The sequence below is a fragment of the Dermacentor silvarum genome, chromosome 2 (genome assembly GCF_013339745.2).
Source record: "Dermacentor silvarum isolate Dsil-2018 chromosome 2, BIME_Dsil_1.4, whole genome shotgun sequence".
Lineage (NCBI taxonomy): Eukaryota > Metazoa > Arthropoda > Arachnida > Ixodida > Ixodidae > Dermacentor > Dermacentor silvarum.
The window spans coordinates 230,735,799-230,754,809 of NC_051155.1; the positions used below are offsets into that span (position 1 = coordinate 230,735,799).

Consider the following 19,011-nt stretch of genomic DNA (forward strand, 5'->3'; position numbering starts at 1 on the left):
GTGCGCTTCGCCTTATCTCTCCCCAGCCGAGGACATGCAAGTGTTCCCTTAGCCGTGACGTCACTGATATGCTAGAAAGCTCTGAGCAGCCGGCGCGCCGACAGAACCTAGCAACACTTAGTGTGAACTTAGCCAAGTCGTGCCTAACCTCGCAAAACTTAGCAAAACCTAGCAACACTTGCCGAAAGCCGGAACTATAGCTCCGCTGTGACCCAGCGTTACACCACTAGTGCAAACTGCCCACATTTTGTTCCTTTTTTTTTGCTTTATATTTATTTTATTTTTTTGCGCCGTCCACTTACTCGTCTCACCAGCCAGAAATTCTGAGCCGCTTGCAGATGCAAGCCACGGCATCTCTCCTTGAATTCTGCAGCTGCACTTTGTCATGCCTCTCGAACAACAGGAACCGCTTGCCCGCGGCTCAAAGCGTTGGAGAAAGCTTCAAAAACACCTCGCGATGCAACACGAGCAGCATTGAGCCGCTTCATGCGATCACGTTGGCTATAATGGTAGGCGGCGGCTTGTTGCAACCGAAGCCTAGCGCAGGTTTTCTTTTCGTCACTTTTGCTCGAAGACGCGCATGTGCAGTTGGATGTCGAGCGTTGAAAGCGCACCTTCTATTCAAATTTTCTGAAGGCCGTTCGGTGCGTGAGTCCATGTCTTTTTTTTTTTTTTCTCCTATCAGTGTTGCGTACGTCAGCAACCGAAAGGCAGTGTACACGTGGCCATAGAAACTTTCCCCAAAGTTACACTTCCTCAAAGCCTGTTACAATACATTCCGTGTTTATTCTGCGTTGCCATTCGGCTATTTTTGCGAAACCTCCTAAGGCGTGCATTTTCCACTTATATCGCGAAAGCGATATAAACTCCAACCAAAGCGCCTCGTCTCGCCTGCCACCTGAAAGGAATATTTGCCGATGTGCACAACCCGAGTTTAAGAAAAAGAAAAGAGACAAAGAAAAGCGTCTGCGCCGTCAAGCGTTGCATAACGTTCACCTGAAGCGTGTGTGGCTTCCTTCTGTAATCCAAACTTTTTTTCTTTCTTTTTTCCCGTTTCTTCCTTGCGTCTAACGCCAGGATATGGGCTTCCTTTAAAAGCGAGCGGGGAATTGACAAAAAGAATCCTTCCTTTGCTTACGTTTCTCTAAGCATTCTTTCATGTGCTGGCTTTTCCCCTATTTTATTCAGAATTACGCAACACAGACACGAGCATTAGAGTCACGGCTGTTTACTTTGACCGATTTACGTAAAATCATTTCGAAACTTAAGTGTGGCGACATATCATAGAAAAAGCCTGCGTGGCACCCGCGTTCGCTCGCAGTAGCGTTTAGTTCAATCGCAAAATGAATCAAACGTAAGCCCGCGGTAGCTTTCAACATGTCACCAAACGAAGGCACAATGACGTTCTATGTGCCCAACGCCCTGCTTCCAACTCTTCTAGATTAAAGTACGTTCGCTGAACTGCCTAGCCACGCGTGACTCCTTTCCGATGCCTACCGCAGTCCACAGACTATACAGACGATTTCGACTACATCCGCAGCGCATATGCGGTCATGCGGCAGACGACAGAGAGCCGTAACGAAACATGTCCTCCAAGACATGTACGCCCGCTGACTCACCTAATCGCGGAGGCCATGCAGAGAGCGATAGAGGCTTTCAAAAAGAGGTGCTTTAGATTCTCCGAGAACGCGCGCGCGCTCCCAAGCCGTACATTGGCATTGGCCGTAACGCCTTTTCGGGGGCTACCAAGAGAGTCCGCTCACCAGCGGGCGTCGATTTCAAAAGTTTCGACCTCTCTTCGCTTCCTGGCGATTTGTTGCAAGCGCAGCGCACCTTGGCGAGCAGGCGCGTCAGGCAACGGAAAGGTGCTTCTGTGGCAAGGCGGAGTCTGCTAATGTAATCTATAAATGTCGCCCCAAGCTTGCCCACGTCTGACAAAGTGGGGTCGAAGAATCGAGGCTGGCTTCAGGCGACGGGTGTCCCGACGACAGCCTTGATGAGCGGAAAAGACGGGCCGTCGCATCTTCCTGCGTAGTCGTCGCATTCTGGGTCCCAAAAGGCGACGCAGTCGGTCTTGGCCCGTTTGCAGAGCGCAGCCGCGAACTGGCGGGCACGAGCCGGCTTCAGGAAGGAGATGGTGTCACCGAAAGCGGTTACCCCGACGGTGGCATGTCCGTGGCTGCGTTTCGAAAACAACGAGTCAGACTGTGCCAATGCGGCAACCGCGAGCAACGTTTATTGCGTCAATGTCGTATCTTATATCGTGTAACGCCCTCGTCTCCACTATAGATCCGATTTTCTTCCGGTCCTTACCAACATTAAATGCAACTTAGGGTTGTTGAGCAACCACATCTACCAAAAGGTGCCTTACTAACTGTGGCAAACACACGATACTGTTTTCTACTATAATTAAACCGTTATTATTGCGATAACAACTATACTGACACTTTAGGATCACTTTCATCGTCAGCGTCACCCTTGCTGTTCCTTGTAAAGCCCAAGTGCGTGGAAAATGAGCGGCCCGCGCATCGTATGCGGTTGTGAGGTGCTGAGGGCGCGAGGGCAAGCCGAGAAGGGTGATGGGTTGCTGCGCACCGTGTTCCAGCGCATTCAATGTTGGAGGTGACGTCATTGAGCCCGCGCTGCTCCAAGGCCGGGTTAGACGAGGAGAGCGCACGTCTACTCCTCTAGCGCTCCCGTGGCTTCCCGCGCGGCCGACCGCATATGCGACCCGTGAGCGGTATGTCGGTGTAGTCATCTGCTGTTGGCGCCAGGGCCAAGGGCGAGCGTGCAGGCTTTATGCGCGCTTTCTTCCCGCACGCTTCGTGTTGGAGGTCGCGTAATCTGAGATTTGGAGACGTGGCACAGTTTAAGAGATGAAGCGAGCGCCAGCATAAAGCGTTATCCAAGGTAAATACACCTGGTAGCGAAGCTTCCATAGAAGCCCATACGTTCAAAACATGGCAATTTTTTCCAGTGACTCTAGCGGTTCATGGGGCTTAGCGCCATCTGTGTGAGAAGGGAACACTTCCGGCGAAAGAAAAAATAATGTGACGCCATATCCGTTAAAAACAGTAGTGATGTCATTTTGCTCTCAAAGGCGCGAAATTTGTTTTCGGGAGCCTGCCATTAGAGCTGTATAGTCAAATGCCCCGCCATTCGACGTGATGGGCGTTTCGAGCTTTCAGTGCGGAAACCGATGCAGGAAAAGTTCAGCCATACGGGTGTCGAAACCGCACCCTTGCGCAGAACATACTTTGTTTGGAGGCCGACGAACGCTTTGGGTGTAGAGTGCTCGTCCTTTCGTCGGACGCCAAGCCCGTCGGCCAGCGCTGTCCCACGAAAACAGCTAAAGTGAACAATTATCTGGCGGTTGCAACTAACTACTTTTGACTGAACAGGTTAAGAAACAATGAAACTACCCGCGTCACCAAATTCAGACAAACGTCGACGAGCAAAGCAACACAACATGTGAGGGGGGTGTATTGTAACAAGTGAACGTTACGAGTGCCCCTTTTTGCCCACTTCAAGAGCTGCATTGCATTGCTAGTGATAACGGCGTCAACGCCCGCCGCTATCGGTGGGCGCTCTTACGGTGGGCGCTGGAAAAGGGTATTTATTGATAATGATCAAGTAAAATAGAGTTGTTCTTTACTCACCATGCGTATATAAAATTGATTAAGAATTTCATTTTCGTTGAATGAATCTAACTGTGTATCGCTCTAATTAAAAACACTTTTTTTTTCGCAATGTTTGTTCCCTCCAAACATAGACCGTGCGTTCTCCTTGGAACAAGCACGCGCACTCTCCGCTGCCAGAGCTTCTTACCTCACCAGCGTTATGACAGCTAGTTCTCGTGGTCATCGAGTGAGATATGTTTATGCTTGTCTGTGCGCACTACAACATGCCTGTTCAGTTAGCAATCGAATGTTTGCTGCAATTTATATGGCCTAAAAAACTACGAACCTCCTTACTTTATGCCACTGTCTAATACTTTTCTACATCTCTAATGATGATTTGACTCTCGGGCGAAACTTCTACTTTTTACAGTAGAATGACAACCATGGAATTGTCTGAGCGTCAGCCCTTTTTGATGACAGCTCGAGTCCCGTCATGGTCGTGGAAAAAGAACGCCACGCGAGTTCATCAGAACGTTGCAGCACAAACAGACGCCTTTCTTTTGCGCTCACCGGGCGTTCAGTGACGTCCGTTCGTTTTTTGCCAGGTGAGATCATAAAGTGTGTCACATGCTAGTGGGAGAAAATAAGCGGAAAACGTGCCACGATAAGCGAACTTCTGCAAGCAGGTTTCCCCACAAATATCAAATGGGCGAGCTCCCAATACGCTTCGAAAGCGTGAATGGCGCAAGTATATTGGAAGCAAGCTAGCAGGGATGGCGGCACCAACCCTTACGCTGATGCCAGATTTAGGAATCTAATTTGATGTTCACTTCTTAGTTAAGTTATATCAGGTGTGTGGTGAAACGCACTTGAGGATTTTGCTTATCGTTTATTTGGTAACGCGTATATTTTTTTTTTTCGACAATTCCAGGATGGACAGAGCCTTCTGCCGCGGCCTTGTTCAACACGTAAAACATGCGCGCGCCTCACGCAGCGGTATTCGCGCAAGCGCTCTCATCATCCAGGAGAACGGGCTATAGTTATTCCGTAAAGGTTTAAGATCTCATCTTGGCAGTGCAACCAGCTTTGTGTATTTTGATGCCTTCAAATTCCCACTTTGTGTAAATGGATTTTTTTTGTCCGTATACATGAGTGCGCATACTTATTTGCATCTTTTTGTGTATTTCACTGCTAAATATATATGCTGATTTTGGCAACGACAACAAACAACAGGTGGTAAACAAACAACAGGTGGTACAAATTGCCACGCCGGTTCACCTGTAAGTGTTGGTGAAGTTCATGTTGCACACGCTGCCGTAGGAAGTATCGATCGTTGCCTCGGATCCGTTGACGGCCACAGCGGCAACGCTAAGCGCGTGACAAACGCGGTCGCTGTGCTTTTCGCTGAGGCGGCGCAGACTCGCGTGCCGAGAGAGTGTCTCGACGCTGTGGTGTCCGCCTCGCTCCGGGACCGGCGCAGACCACGACTGCGGCGCCACGAGCAGTCCACGGTCCCCAAGCACATCCAGGAGCCTGAGCGCATCGCGGGAAATGTGTGTCGGTTTCACGGAGAAAGATAAACTCCATGATCGGTATCCTCTGTCAGAGCAGCCGCGCGGCGTTACAGAAATCAGCGCTAGCGTCTGCTAGTCAGTGCGACTTAGTAACACAAAAGCGCTCTTCTTACAACGTCGGGCGCACTAGGAGGAATAAGTTACTACGCGGCGCTGCAAAATTCTTAATGCAACTCGCTGACTATAGCACTCAGTACATGCTTACACGAGTCATCCACTACGCGCTGCCCACTCATGTACCTGCAGTATTTCTTTTCCCGAGTCCCTTTGCGATGAACAAACGTTTGGAGGGCACTTGCACACCACGCTACTGTAACGACATATTTATCAGAATTTATAGAAGCAGTTGTGACTAATATTTTGCTATGAATACCCACTCCTTACGTCGTCACCTAAAAAAATCAAAAGATGGAAGGCTGGGAGAATTCCTATTAAACTCTGAAAAAATTCAGCCTGATATATCAAAAAGAAAAAGAAAAGAGAGATAAAAACGTGGGCAGCTTGCACTAGTGGTGCAAGGCTGGAGTAAACAGCGGAGCTGGTGATCGACCTAGCTTCTTCCAGGTTTTACTAGGCTCGGCTAAGTTTTGCTAGGAAATGCTAAGCTTTATAGGCTCACAAGTTTCGGCGGCGGCGGTGGTGGTGGTGGTGTCACGCTGAAAAGTGGGCCGATCCTGGCGATAGTGCAGAAAGGGTCCATGCTCAATGGCACATACCGCTGTCGTGTGAGCCGATCCTGGTGATGGTGCAGAAAGAGTGCAAGCTCAATCCCCGTCGAGAAAATGGGCTTAAGCGAAGCTTGCGGCAAGACGACACTGTCGCAGGCGTTCCGCTTCGTTTGCCCTAAACTCACGGTGTCGGCGGCTCTTCGCTGACGTTTGGCCTCAACATCGCGCTTCCGCAACTCGGGGTCCGCGGCTCGTCGCTGACAGTTTCGCCAGGGCTTCGGAAGCCCTCACACTACAATCGGGCTACAATCTTCGCTTACCCCCCTTTTCTCGACAGGGAAAGGGCTGGTGATTTTGTCTCTTTAGGCCCCACGTGTGCCAAGGGTAGTCCAAGGGCGCGTTACAGGTCCCAAAGCCCACAGGGGTATGTGACATTGAGCTTGGACTCATTCTACACTATCACCAGGATCGGCCCACTTTTCAGCGTGACACCACCACCTCCGCCGCCGCCGAAACTTGTGAGCCTATAAAGTTTCGCTTTAATACTTCCGCCTCCATTCCACCCTGTGAAAGTGGATGTATAGCGAAGCTGTTGCCAACGTTACACAAGCGCCACCACCACAAGGCGTTGCACCGTCGAGATCAATGTAGCGTCCACAACCTCGTTCGCGCTCTTTCCGTTGGTGCTTCGAGGCCGCGGTGCACGTTCGCGGCATCCATACGCTTGCGCGTAACCCGCGTTCCCGAAGTGAACGTCACTGCAATTTTTTAACAGTCTTGCCCTGATGTCGATTACGGTCGCAGCACACTCTGCGCGACCGATGCAACGGACAGAGCGCACACTCAAGAACAGATACATAGCGCGCACACGTTCGTCACGCGAGCACGCAGCTGTGCCGGAGTGCAGCATATATCCTGATTCTAGTAGACCCTCCGCCTGGCGCAAGTGCGTTATTGAACTAATTCAATTTCTCAAAGTAAAGTGCGTCACAAAATTTGTAAAGTACCACTTACACACAACCTGCAGACATGGTAGCATCGGATTGTAATTTGAACATACGAGAAAACATAATTCTGTTACGCGGAAACTCAAGATTACGCTAGCTCTGGAGACGAAAACTTTTCTTTGTCGACACGACGGTGTACACGCACGGACGCAGAAAATTTGCCGGGGTAGCCATATACAGCTGCACTGTAATAACTACCTCCTGCCAAAAGTATAAAAAATTTCGGAAAAGAAACCACACATTTTGGGGCCATTTCCATCCGGCACAATCAAGAGACCCGTTTGAAATGATGTTTTATATAGTCCTTGAAAACGTTGTTGCCTTCATTGCTTTAATAAGTATAAATACGAGTCGCTTGAAATAAGTGTTATTGCTGCTGTGCTTGCCTATGTACGACTTAACCACTTGTACTACGAGTTGTATTTTGTAACGTCAGTTCATACCTGTGCATATTGAAAATTTGCGTTATCCAATTCAGATAGCAGGCCCTCTTGCAGTTTTTACTTTCGGACCTCCTCCTGAAGATGCACCACCTTGATCTATGTATTGTGAGTGCAATTATGTTAACAACAAAAAAGGAAACAAAGAAAGAAGAGGGGGAAAAAAGGCATTTCTTGTCACCTCAGCAGTAGCATTGTGTCTTGCCACTGAATCTCTTAAGTCCCGTTTCGAAGAAGAAAAGAGCTTCGCTTTAAAATATGGCAGTTCTAATCACCAAAAGCGACGGAAGTGAACGTTTAACCGGTGCGAGCGTTTGGTTTTACAATACGCTCCCAGTTTGAGCCCGCATGCCTGTAAAGGGTGCACCACTTCGCGTACAGCTGTACTGCGGAGGAGCAGGCCTAACAAGCTGCGCTTTCCAGAGTTATAAGTCTCGCACAGTTAGAGCCGCTTAAAATGCTCCTAATAACCTGCCCAGCTCTGAAAGGTGCTGAACGCGTCACGAGAAGCGGCGCCTCCTTCCTTCACTAGGTACGTTGAACGGTTTTTACGATTTTACTCAATATTGCATCTAGCTCGTCAGTCACTAGTTACCGCGACTGTGAAGCAGCATTCACTTAGAGTTGTCTATGCTCTGATATTCGCTAATGTAAGCCGTTTCTACTCAGCGCTGCTATAATAGGAACGAGGCTGAACAACCCCGGGAATTAACGTTCCTAATACTCAAGACAGCACCATGTGATTCACCCAATCAGGGATTTATACACACCCCCCTAACAACGCCCCAGGAGAATCTGGACACCCCCCTCCCCTCTTTCAGACAGAAATATTTACTCTTTGCGGAGGTCGTTGCTACGTGGCCTTAATTTTGAGGCCCAATTTTGATGTTCAGCGCGCAGACGACAGTGCTGCACTACGACCTGCAGAGAGCGGAGAATCCTTGAGGTCGCGGTAAACGCTTGCGCGTGAATTAGATGCGAGATTCACGTTTGGTCTTTCTGTTCTTCCATTTTTAAGTCAACGTACTCGTATGCACAATACGTACAGTACGAGCACTACCCCTATGCTTAGTCGTAAAATGTACATGTGACACATTGCTCTCGATATCGTTAAGCTCCGAACGACTAGACTGGGGAATGAGTAGAATTTACAGACGGTATCCTGGAGTGCTGGCGACACAGCAAGCGCTGCTAATGCTTGCGAGAGAAAAAAATAATGTTCCCTGCTTTGTCATCAGCTGCAATGAAAATACTGCTTCTTCCCGGAGGAATTGCTGCCTTTGAAAGAAGCTTTTCCACCATAAACAGGCTCTTAACATCAGACAGAGGTCACATGACGCCGGCCCATGTCGACGCGCTGATGAAAATTTCTATCGAAGCTCCGAGTATCCCTAATATTAGGAACGCAACAGACGAAGAAAGGGATGAATATTTGCAGTTTATGGACCAAGCCTACATGAAAACAAAAATATTAACTTCAAATTTTAAGATAATATGCCATAAAAATTGGTATTAACGATTAGAATTTATTTCATATCTCTTCCTTAAATAAGGAAATCCTATTTAAGTATTCTTCCCTTTTCTACTCACTGTCACCCGATTCATAGTCAATCCCCCGTAGTGGGTTGTGCTATACCATATGTGCATAAAACCAAACCAAACCAAACCTATATGATATCAACCAAGAAGCCACGCTGGGTATTGTAGATACGTGCGGGATGACACGGTACAATATTGTGTAGTCCCAGCTTTTTTTTTTTTTTTTTTTTTTTTTTTTTTGTGAATGTGGCAGCCACGGTGGGCCTAGTAGTTTCTTTGGATATTGTATGCACCGGATTGTAGCGGACATGATGCGCATATATACTTTTTAAATCCGAATCATTTCTTGTCGATCATATACCACTTTGAGAGTATCTATTTATCTATCCGCCTACGTCTTATAGCTCTCATGGTCGTTTCGTTAACTTGGTATGTACCAAAATTACCATAGTTTGACAAGTGTGTATGACGAACATAAATTATAGGCCATGGCATGTGCGTCATGTAGGTCATGAAACAGCCGCCTACGTCTTGGGGCTCTCATGGTCGTTTGGTCAACTTGGTAGGCTCCCGCACACGGCTTCGCATAACATCGATTCCCACAGGGCGTAGGAACTGCCCGGCGTTTTTTTTTTTTTTTTTTCTGGGGCATTACGTGCCAAAACCAGTTCTGATTATGAGGCACGCCGTAGTGGACGGCTCCGGATTAATTTTGACCACCTGGGGTTCTTTAACGTGCACTACAACGCAAGCACACGGGCGTTTTTGCATTTCGCCTCCATCGAAATGCGGCCGCTGCGGCCGGGATTCGATCCTGCGATCTCGTGCTCAGCAGCGCAACTCCTTAGCTGACTGAGCCACCGCGGCGGGTCACGCTTTTTTTTTTTCTTAGTTATATTTTAACTGTATTGTTTAAGGTATAGGGCTTCTCCGTGCTATTGTGCTTGGTATATTTTTCTCGTGCAAAGTGATATTGTACTTAGTTTTGAAAACATCTGCACTAATTGTTCTTTCAATAAGACTTGTATATTAAGAACTTGCTTCACTTTGTTCTGCATAGAAATAAAGAATAAACTTGGTGCGATCAAATCAAAACTCTAATTGCTGTCCCTTACGTTCTTGCAATTTTCAAACGTGGTGACAGAATGCCGTGGGTGTTTAAATATAGTACTGAACTTATATTCCCGATAAACTAGGCACACATTTCGGCCTGCTATACAACACTCGTTCATGCCTGCCTGTCTCCATCTTCATTGTATTATTGTTTGCGCAACAACATCAGCTCTACTTGCACCAACAAGGACGAACTCCCTTGTAATATGTGGTTTAATATGCTTGCTTAAAAGGTTAATTAGTGTACTTCGGCTAATTAGCAGCTTTTCCGTCACCATTTGTTTAAAAAAAGCGTCAAGCCTTAACTAAATCAAACAACGTGGTAAAAAGAGCGCTAGCCCATTGAACCTCTTACAACCCTCCCCCCCCCCCCCCCCCCCGCCCGGCCTTTCGCTCAAAAAAGATAAGCAATACTTCGTATCCCCCCCCCCCCCCCCCCGCGTTCTGGTAACACCCCCCAAAGTCAAAATTCTGGATAAACCCCTACACGCAATAGCCAAGGCCTGAAGTGGTCCAGAAATGCTCTAATAAACTGATTGGTTCGGCAAGATGTTTAAGGAGTCACGGCAAAGGGTAGACATAAGGAACATAGGGATTGTGCTGGGCATTAGATATTAAATAAAATAAAAATAATTAAAACAATAAACTATAAGCTGCCTACTGCTACTCATTATTGCAGGCTGGCAAAGGTAGACAGTCAAAACGGTCTAAAGTAATATTGAGGCAATTTGCAATTCAATAGAGCGTTCATCGCTCACACGCCTGCCGACTACAACTTCCATCGTTTCCCTAAGCTCCTTCAGCGCGCAAAAAAAAAAAAGAAGAAGAAGAAGAAAGTATACAGCATCGCATTGCATCCGCGGTTGCAAAATATTGTTTGCTTCTCAGGCATTTATAAAGGGAACGTGTGTGAAACGCCTGATTTTTATCTTGCGAACGGCATTGCAACCAAATTGCATACTATTCGCTCTTTTCTGTCCCGAGTGTGAAAAAGTCCGAGGTCCTCCATATTGCATTTTACCTTTAGCTTTCAGGGACCCTCCTGTAAAGCTTACCTCCAATGTACCCACAGTAAATTACATTCCGAGATTCAATTTGCATTTGAAATGTCGAAGACCACGACGCACAATCGCACCGAACGGCAAGCTAGAAAACACAAAAGGATGTTGCCAAGGCACAATTTAAATGAGAGCAGTTCCCCCCAGTGTGAAACGTCTTTTTTCAATATACGCACGGTATATTCCACGTTAACGCACAGCTTAATAAAATAAGACGAGAACAGCTTGGCTCAATTGTGGTGATGCCGTGCTCGAGGATATATGAGAGGCCATAGCCGCAACCCTAAAAAAAAATTCAGTTCCACTCAACGTGAAAGCTGGGGAAAGGCGGAGCAGTGATATTCGCCGGTGTTTCCCTTGTGTTTATCTTCTTTTATCCTGTGTTTAACTTGTGTTTAGCAATCCATCATTCGTTTTGACACCTATGCTAAGGCATAACTGGTGGGAAACCGCCATGCTCATGGAGTCAAACCATCACGCACATGGAGTCAAAGCCTTTGCTGATGATAGTTAGAAGCGATTTTAATAAATTTCTGTTAATTATTGCGCTTAATGCTTGATTATTCCTGTCTTTTAAATTATTCTGAATCATTTTAGTTTATTTTGAACCGGTTTTGATCAATTCTGCACTTGCTTTGACCCTGTTTTGAGCACTTGTTTTTGAGCGTGATCACGCGACAGACGCCGACAGCCCGGGCCCCTATATATATATATATATATATATATATATATATATATATATATATATATATATATATATATACTAAAGCTCTCATGCATGGTCCGAATGAGGTGTTGCGCGTACTTGGTAATTTCTTCGTTTGCATGCAGAAACGGAGAAATGTACACCTTCACGGAATGGTTATCTCGACGATAGTATAGTATAGCAGAGAGCAGCGTTCGCACTAAATATTACCAACATTCGGAAAAAAATGAAGCGCACCTGGGAAAGTCGAACGCCGCTGCCACGTCGCTGTCGCCGTCGACAACCAGACCCAGACGCAGTGAGTGCGGCTTCAGCTGACTCCGAAGTGCCTCGGCGAGTCGAGTGATCGCCACCTTGTACCGCTCCTGTGGCCGCTTCCAGTGCAAGTACACGCGGGAAAAAAGCGACGACGATGTTGCTCCGCCTTCGTCGCCATTCCCGTTGAAGAGCGCCAAACGCTCTACCAACCGCTGCACGCTCTCTGTGTCAAGCAGCAGCGCTAGCAAGTACGGGTCCTCCGTCGAGGAGCCTGCGAGAGGGCACAAAGTTGACAAGTCTGCGTCTGTTACTTCACGCAAGGGAAAGCAAGTGAACACCAGAGGCGTGCATAGCAGTGTCACTATATGCACGAGAAGTGCCGCTTATCAATCTACCCTGGAAATCCGATAATATAGACTCAGTGCAAACGATGTGATTTGAGGTAAGCATTTTGGCACCTGGAGCTTAATGATTAAAAGCGAACAAGCTAACCATATGGAACTCGTTATTTCATTTCTGTTTTCACCGCTTCGTGTAATGTGAGCATGACGTCGGCTTGTATGCGCTTCGTTTGGGGCCTGCACCATCTTTGGCAACCGGATAATCAACGATGTGACATCATGCTCTCGAGTTACTTCTAAAACGTGTTCGCGTTTACAAGTTCCCGTTCGCGTTTTAGTCCGCGATAGTATACGTATCCTCCCCTTAAAGATTAAATTTTGGGGTCTAGCTTACATTCCAAAACCACGATCTGATTATAAGGCGTGCCGTAGTGCAGAACTTCAGATAAATTTTGGCCACCTGATGATCTTTAACGTGCACCCAATGCACGGTACTCGGGCGTTCTTTTTTTTTTTTTTTTTGCCAGCCATTTCGCCGCCATCGAAATACGGCCGCCGCGGCCGGGATTTGATGCCGCGACCTCGTGCTTCACAGCGCAACACCATAGCCGCTAAGCCACCACGGCGGGTGTATCCTGCCTTTCTGCGTCCCAGTACTTCAGGATTTGGCTCTCCAAATGCTTGGACAAAACACGCGACGTCACTTCATGAAGTGTGGCACGACCTGATTAGTTGAGTACGATGCTATATAGAAAACACGACTACCGACTAGAAGTAAAGCTTCTCGGTCGACGCGCCTCCAGCTGGTTTGTAAGTGCTTCCAGCCAAGTGGTCGGCGGCAAATGCCGTAAGAAAAGGCTTTATTTGGACACTAAATCAGGCAAGAAGCCAATACTAGAACGTGTTGCTGAGCAACGGCACGGCAACGTATGGTGTGGGATAAGCTGAGGTTGGTTCGTAGCTGCAGGCTTAACAAGCGCACGCCTTAGAAGACGGGACGTGTCCTGGGTGACTGGGTCTGTCCAGTCCCTTTGTCCCGTCTAATGCGTGCGCCTGTGAAACCTGAAAGTTAAACCTGACTGCACGCGCAACGTGATAAACCAGATAACGCTAAGCTGTGTTAAAGTATTCATAGGACAAACGGGGCAGTGTTTAAATGATCGAGCACGTCAGCACTGCAGTAACTGGAAGAATGGGTATGACAGCCATTTAGCGGGCGATTGCAATAAGTGCGCATGCACTCCCATGTTTGAGAATACGAAGTTCCAAGGAAAAGGAAGAACTGAGATGGTGAGAGAAATAATAGAGACATTTTATATTTTTCCCTGTAGGAAAGTGTTTTCGAGTCGTTTTCTTGCCGTGTCGGTATGTGCTGTATACTTTATTCATTCGATGGCTCTTTTCGACGTTTGCGCAGAACGTTCTGGATCAAAGACGGCGACGCACTTACCGCCGACAATGACGGAGACTGAGAAAGGCGTCCCTCCCATGGCGGCACCGAGCTGCGCCAATGTTTCGAGGGCAGCTCGGTCTCCCTGAGATGGCAGCACACTCAGGCAGCAGTACGCCAAGTGGTGACAGTACGCGTACGGGAAGCCGCGGACGTTCAGACCCGGCTGCCCGACGCGATCTCGGTACACGCACACGAACCTGCACGGAGAGTACGACGTTGCGAACAAGGCTAGTGTGGTACTCTTTATTGGACGGATGCTATCAACACTGCACGCGCTGTAGCATTCTCAGGCTTTTCTTCAAAACGCCGTATAGTCTAGGCAGCGGTTTGTGCGATAATAATGACTGATGGAATTCAATGTCCAAGAGCTGCGCCTGAGCGAGATACTGCGTCGTGGAGGACTTAGGATTCATTTTGACTACTTGGCGTTCTTCCCTGTGGGAACGATGTGTCTAAGCACACAATATCAGCCACAGAAATAAAGAAAAGCCGGTAACATGACTGTTCGCTGTAAAAATTTAAAAAATTAAAGAAATAAAAAAACATGCTGGTTAGATTTCGGCGCACGTGGTATAGTAGCGGTAATTGGTTGTTTGTTTTACACAAACAACCAATTACCACTAATTCTACGTGCGTTTTTCTTTCTTCTTTTTTTGCGTGGACTTGGCGCACTGCTGCACACAAAACACACACTGTATATCACGGAAACACTGAGCCAGTGCCTCCTCTATACAAGCATAGAGGAGGCACTGGCTTAGCTATACTAGTCGCGCCGCGTTCGCCAGGCGACGTTACACGCCACAGGACCGAGCAGAAAGGCGCTCGAGGAGTACGTCGTCTCCACGACACCATCTTAATGGTGGTATGCGAGAAGTATGGCGAGAAGAGACTATATTCGCTGTCTATGATGCGCAGTTCGCTAAACGTCTCCGCACATCTGTGTCAATTTCTTGCATTCGGCAATCATCGGAATGCATGCCACCATGACCGTAAATAGAACCCGCGACCTCATGTTCAGCGATAGAACGTTGTAGCCACTAAGCCACGGCAACGTATCGTGTGGCATAAGCCGAGGTTGGTGAACTGCTGTTACCTGGCACTGGCTGGTACAACGGGCGCGTCGGACGGCCTGTGCTTCTCGGTGGCACGGCGACGTTCGACCGCCTCTTCGCTGGGCGATGTCGTGGGCTGTGCTGCTGTTGCCGCCGCCGCCGCTGCTGCCTGTTGTCTGTTGACAGCGGCTATGAGCAGTGCCGCGGCGAGTAGACAGAAGGTGCCCACAGCCAGCGTATTGCAGAGCACGGCTACGCGCGTCGACTGCAGGAGCTCCGTCGGAGAAGGGCAGGTCGCCGCGGCGGACCCGCGAGACTTAGCGCACGCGTCACTGCCGGATGCCTCGTCATCGCTGGACGACGTGTTGCTGTCGTCAGACGCCATCGTCCATAGCGGCTGACGCTTCTTTTTCGTCGTCTTCCACCCACGCCCGCCCATTCTTTTTTATGGCGATAGCAATTATATGGACACTTCAACGGGATTTTTGCCGTCGGCGTCGCCGTCGCCGTCAGGTTCCGTATAGATTCCAAGGGCGATGAAATCGTCGCCGCGCGCCGTACGAGTAAAAGCGCGCGGGGGACGCGCGCTATCACGGAGAGCCAGCGCACGGCGGAAAGCAAACGCGATTGTCGCCCAAAATGCCGTGGGGGTATGGGGGGGAGGGAGGCGGGGCGACGCTGTGCTACGGCACCAAATGCTTATCTTGCAACCCAGCGCAAGGAGAACTGGCAACGCAATCTCCCACGCGAAAGCAAAAAAACTCTGCCAACAAATACGCTTGCACTGGCTGTGGTGCCGTCGCCCACACCGTCTCTTATCTCCACACGGCTCTGACCTTTGTAAATGCCGCTCAGTTTCGGTTGAAGCGATAGACCGCACGATTCTTCGCCCGCTGCAGCGGCCGCGCCAGCGTTTTGACAGTCGTTGTCTGCGGTCATTCAGTGTGATCTATTCATGTTTGCTTGTGCGCGATGACACCACGCTTGTCAATTCAGTTAGAAAGCGAATGTGTCCAAGTTTATGCGGCCGATAAAACTACTCTACTATCCCTACTCCGAATAGCTCTCTACCAATTTGCTATCGCAATTGATGCTTCACCTTTCGGGCGAAACTGCGACATTTTTTTTAACAAATAAAATCAATCAACCGATCAATCACGCGCCGTTTGCTGACCACACATGGTCCATTAGGGGTGTAGCATGTTCCTGTTGCGTTGTAGCACCATTCGTGTCAGAAGTAGTTCGAAAATGTGTCGCGTAAAGCTGGTGAAGCCATCCGCCACGTAGGTTGGGCATTTCAAATTTCGCGCGCGGCATGTTGGCTTGGTAGGATGTGACAGCGGGCGCCTCGTAGCCAATCCAATCCAAACCATCGTGCAAAAAAAATGGCTGGTTCTCGGGCTGCTGCAAAATTTGGTAGTCACTTGAAGGAACTACGGTTGCATCTATGTCAGAAGTCTGCTGAAAGTGCTGGCGTTAGGTAAAACTTTCCCCTTTTGTAGTACACCTCACAACGATGGTCGCCCGATACTGCATCATTAGCGAAAGCGAACACTGCATTAAAGTGTGCCGCCGTGTTTTAGCTAGTGACCTCCTTGCTCCTCTTTTCCGCACTCACTTCGATCGGCATTTTGTATACAAACGAAATACTAAATGTTGGCTTACTTTGACGCATTTGTGTCCGGCAATCACTGGTACTCTGTGACTTGATATTACGAGCCGTCAAGGACAGGCACAAGGGCGGTTGGGGAACGCGTTTACCAGCATGTTTTGAAAGGAATTAACTGGCGCTCTTGATATTAAAATAGTGGCTTCTTAACGTCGCGAGAGTCATATACGTCCTTTGTTTGCATTTTTATCCCGCTTTTACGCTGAAGCATTGCTGATTTTTGTGCAGGGAATTTGTAATGAAGCACTACCGCAGCGTAAAGAACACCAACCCAACACTGCCAATCCTGATACGAGAATGCAGCGGAGCACAGCCTAAAGTTTACGCCCGATACGGTAAGCCGGAGAATATTGAACACTCTGTAGCTTTGCGCTTTCTAAATCGATGCTGCAGGCCTTGCTTGACGCTAATCAGCTGGAAACGCTTCTACTCCATTGATTAATTCACTAGGTTTCGGTTACGCAAGTTTGATGTTTCAAGGTTGTACCTATTCGTTTTTTTTTTTTTTTTTCTCCAATTCCTAGTTATTGCAGATTTGACCAGATATGAAAACTATGTGAATTAATGATACAGGTGTATTTTTTCTTTAGTTTATCTTACTGGAACAAGTTGCAGTAGCATTTGTGTGTGATGCTATGCTGTCTCTGTTCTGCTTTCAGCATTTGGAAAGGAGAGCCATGCTTCTCTCTCTGGGCTCTCAGCTGATCAAGTTATGACCACGATAGAACAGATGGCACAGAAGACTGTATGAGTGGGTCACCAGTTGAAGCATGTAGACTGTGTTGAATGCCATAAACATTAGCGTCAGACACACTGCCTAAGAGAACTGCTTTATTGTTGAAAATAAACATGTATGGAATGCCAGGAGGACTGCTTTGACAGCTTCATGAGACACTGCGAGCAGTTTCCGCAGGGTACGTGCTGCACTTCAGCTAGCATGCGACCGAGATTTGCGCATAGTGTTGTTTGCCTGCAAATGGGCAGGCTGAGGCTTAACCACATCCTTGTTACAGGGTGGCAAGTAGGGTTACCAACAGCACTCGCATGTGAGCAAATGAAATTGTGTACTTCTGCAATAACCATTTGAGCATTTCTTTTTTAAATAAATATTCCCTGATAAGCAGTTTTAAAGTTTAACACAGTTCATTCTATTTGGTTAACTTCACCTTGCGATTTATTATCCACAGATCACAGTTCACACCACAACACCCTAGAAACTTTTACAACCTTAATATCACTACAAAACCATAGCAAAGAGTCTGCAACATTGTTGGTGCTATTGTTCGGTGTAAATACCACGATGGTTCAGCCATGGCCTTTTGCAGGTTCAATAACTATGGAGGCCAGGAAAACATGTACAGACTAACAGATGCTAGAAAACCACAGATAGCTGAAATAAACCTACAGCAATACACTTTGTCATCACTCATTGCCCACAGTGTCAAAAATAAAGTGCTTGAAGGTATCTGAAATGTGCACAACATACAATGCTTTTGAGGCGTTAAAGTGCACACAAAATCAACAGTAGCATACTAATACGGCAACATACCAGAGACACTATATGTTATTCAGAACTTAACTGCTTGTATTTCAGTTCTAGAACAATCTTCTTACTCACTGCAGTGCCTCTGTTGCTACAACATTGTTACTGAGCACGAGGTCGCGGGTTCAATTCCCTAGCCACCACATCTGCATTCCAATGTAGGTAGAATGCATAAAGGCCCCTGGTATTAGGTTTAGGTGCACAATAATGAAAACTCTGGGTGACCAATATCAAACAAGAGCCCCACACTAAAGCATATCTAATGTCGCTGGCCTACACCTGACAGGTAGCAGAGCCAACTGCAGTATATGAGCAGGATCAGCAAAGAACTACAGAGTCACAGTGGAGATGCCACTCTCCAGCTGACATTACATTGCCGATGTGCACGCCTACATTTATGAGCAAAATAATAAGCAGATTTATAGGAGACCTCTTTGCCCTATGTTTCAATATTTAATGACAGACATCACAAAAAGTATCTTACGTGTTCTAAACAAGTTACTTGGTACAAGTCATTTTCAGGTATAATCACTGACCCTGCAAAGGTTGGGTGCAAGGCTACTCCATGCAACAAACAAAAAGTGATCAAGCCATCTGGCAACCCACTCAGCACCATGTCACACTGATCTGTCTCTACAGAGCATCCCGTATAAGCCACAAAGAATTGGATGAAGCTACTTCGCGATCAAGCAGATACATTGCAGTTTGGCTCGAAGAGCATTCTATTCACAATGCATTCTGCAATACTCCACACAAGTATCTAACACACTTTCTTCCACAGCATCCCCCATTCAGTTCCCTGCGGCTCAAGTTGTCGGAACAGTAATTTGTGATAATTTGGTGTCTTATCAAATGGAATTTGCACACGAAAGCCAACTCTATTACTATGAATGCATGAAACATTACATAAATGCTTTACCACAAGTCTACTCAAATGGCTGCTTAAACGAGAAAAGTAAACACACTACCA

General features: G+C 47.5%; 2 protein-coding genes across 2 annotated transcripts; one reads left to right on the plus strand and one right to left on the minus strand.

Moving 5' to 3' along the window:
- Nucleotides 1-1,242: 1,242 nt before the first annotated feature.
- On the minus strand, nt 1,243-15,247 carry LOC119440742 (uncharacterized). Its single transcript, XM_049663148.1, has 5 exons — nt 14,871-15,247; nt 13,775-13,974; nt 11,963-12,254; nt 4,899-5,153; nt 1,243-2,179 (listed from the first exon to the last, which is right to left on the minus strand). Exons 1-5 carry the CDS (start codon nt 15,212-15,214, stop codon nt 1,966-1,968), a joined length of 1,305 nt encoding a protein of 434 aa, XP_049519105.1. The 5' UTR covers nt 15,215-15,247; the 3' UTR covers nt 1,243-1,965.
- Nucleotides 15,248-16,168: 921 nt separating this feature from the next.
- On the plus strand, nt 16,169-17,362 carry LOC119442846 (NADH dehydrogenase [ubiquinone] 1 alpha subcomplex subunit 2-like). The gene is made up of 3 exons (XM_037707889.2): nt 16,169-16,309; nt 16,727-16,833; nt 17,158-17,362. The coding sequence occupies exons 1-3, from the start codon at nt 16,215-16,217 to the stop codon at nt 17,247-17,249; spliced, it is 294 nt and encodes a 97-aa protein (XP_037563817.1). The 5' UTR covers nt 16,169-16,214; the 3' UTR covers nt 17,250-17,362.
- The last annotated feature ends 1,649 nt before the right edge of the window (nt 17,363-19,011 follow it).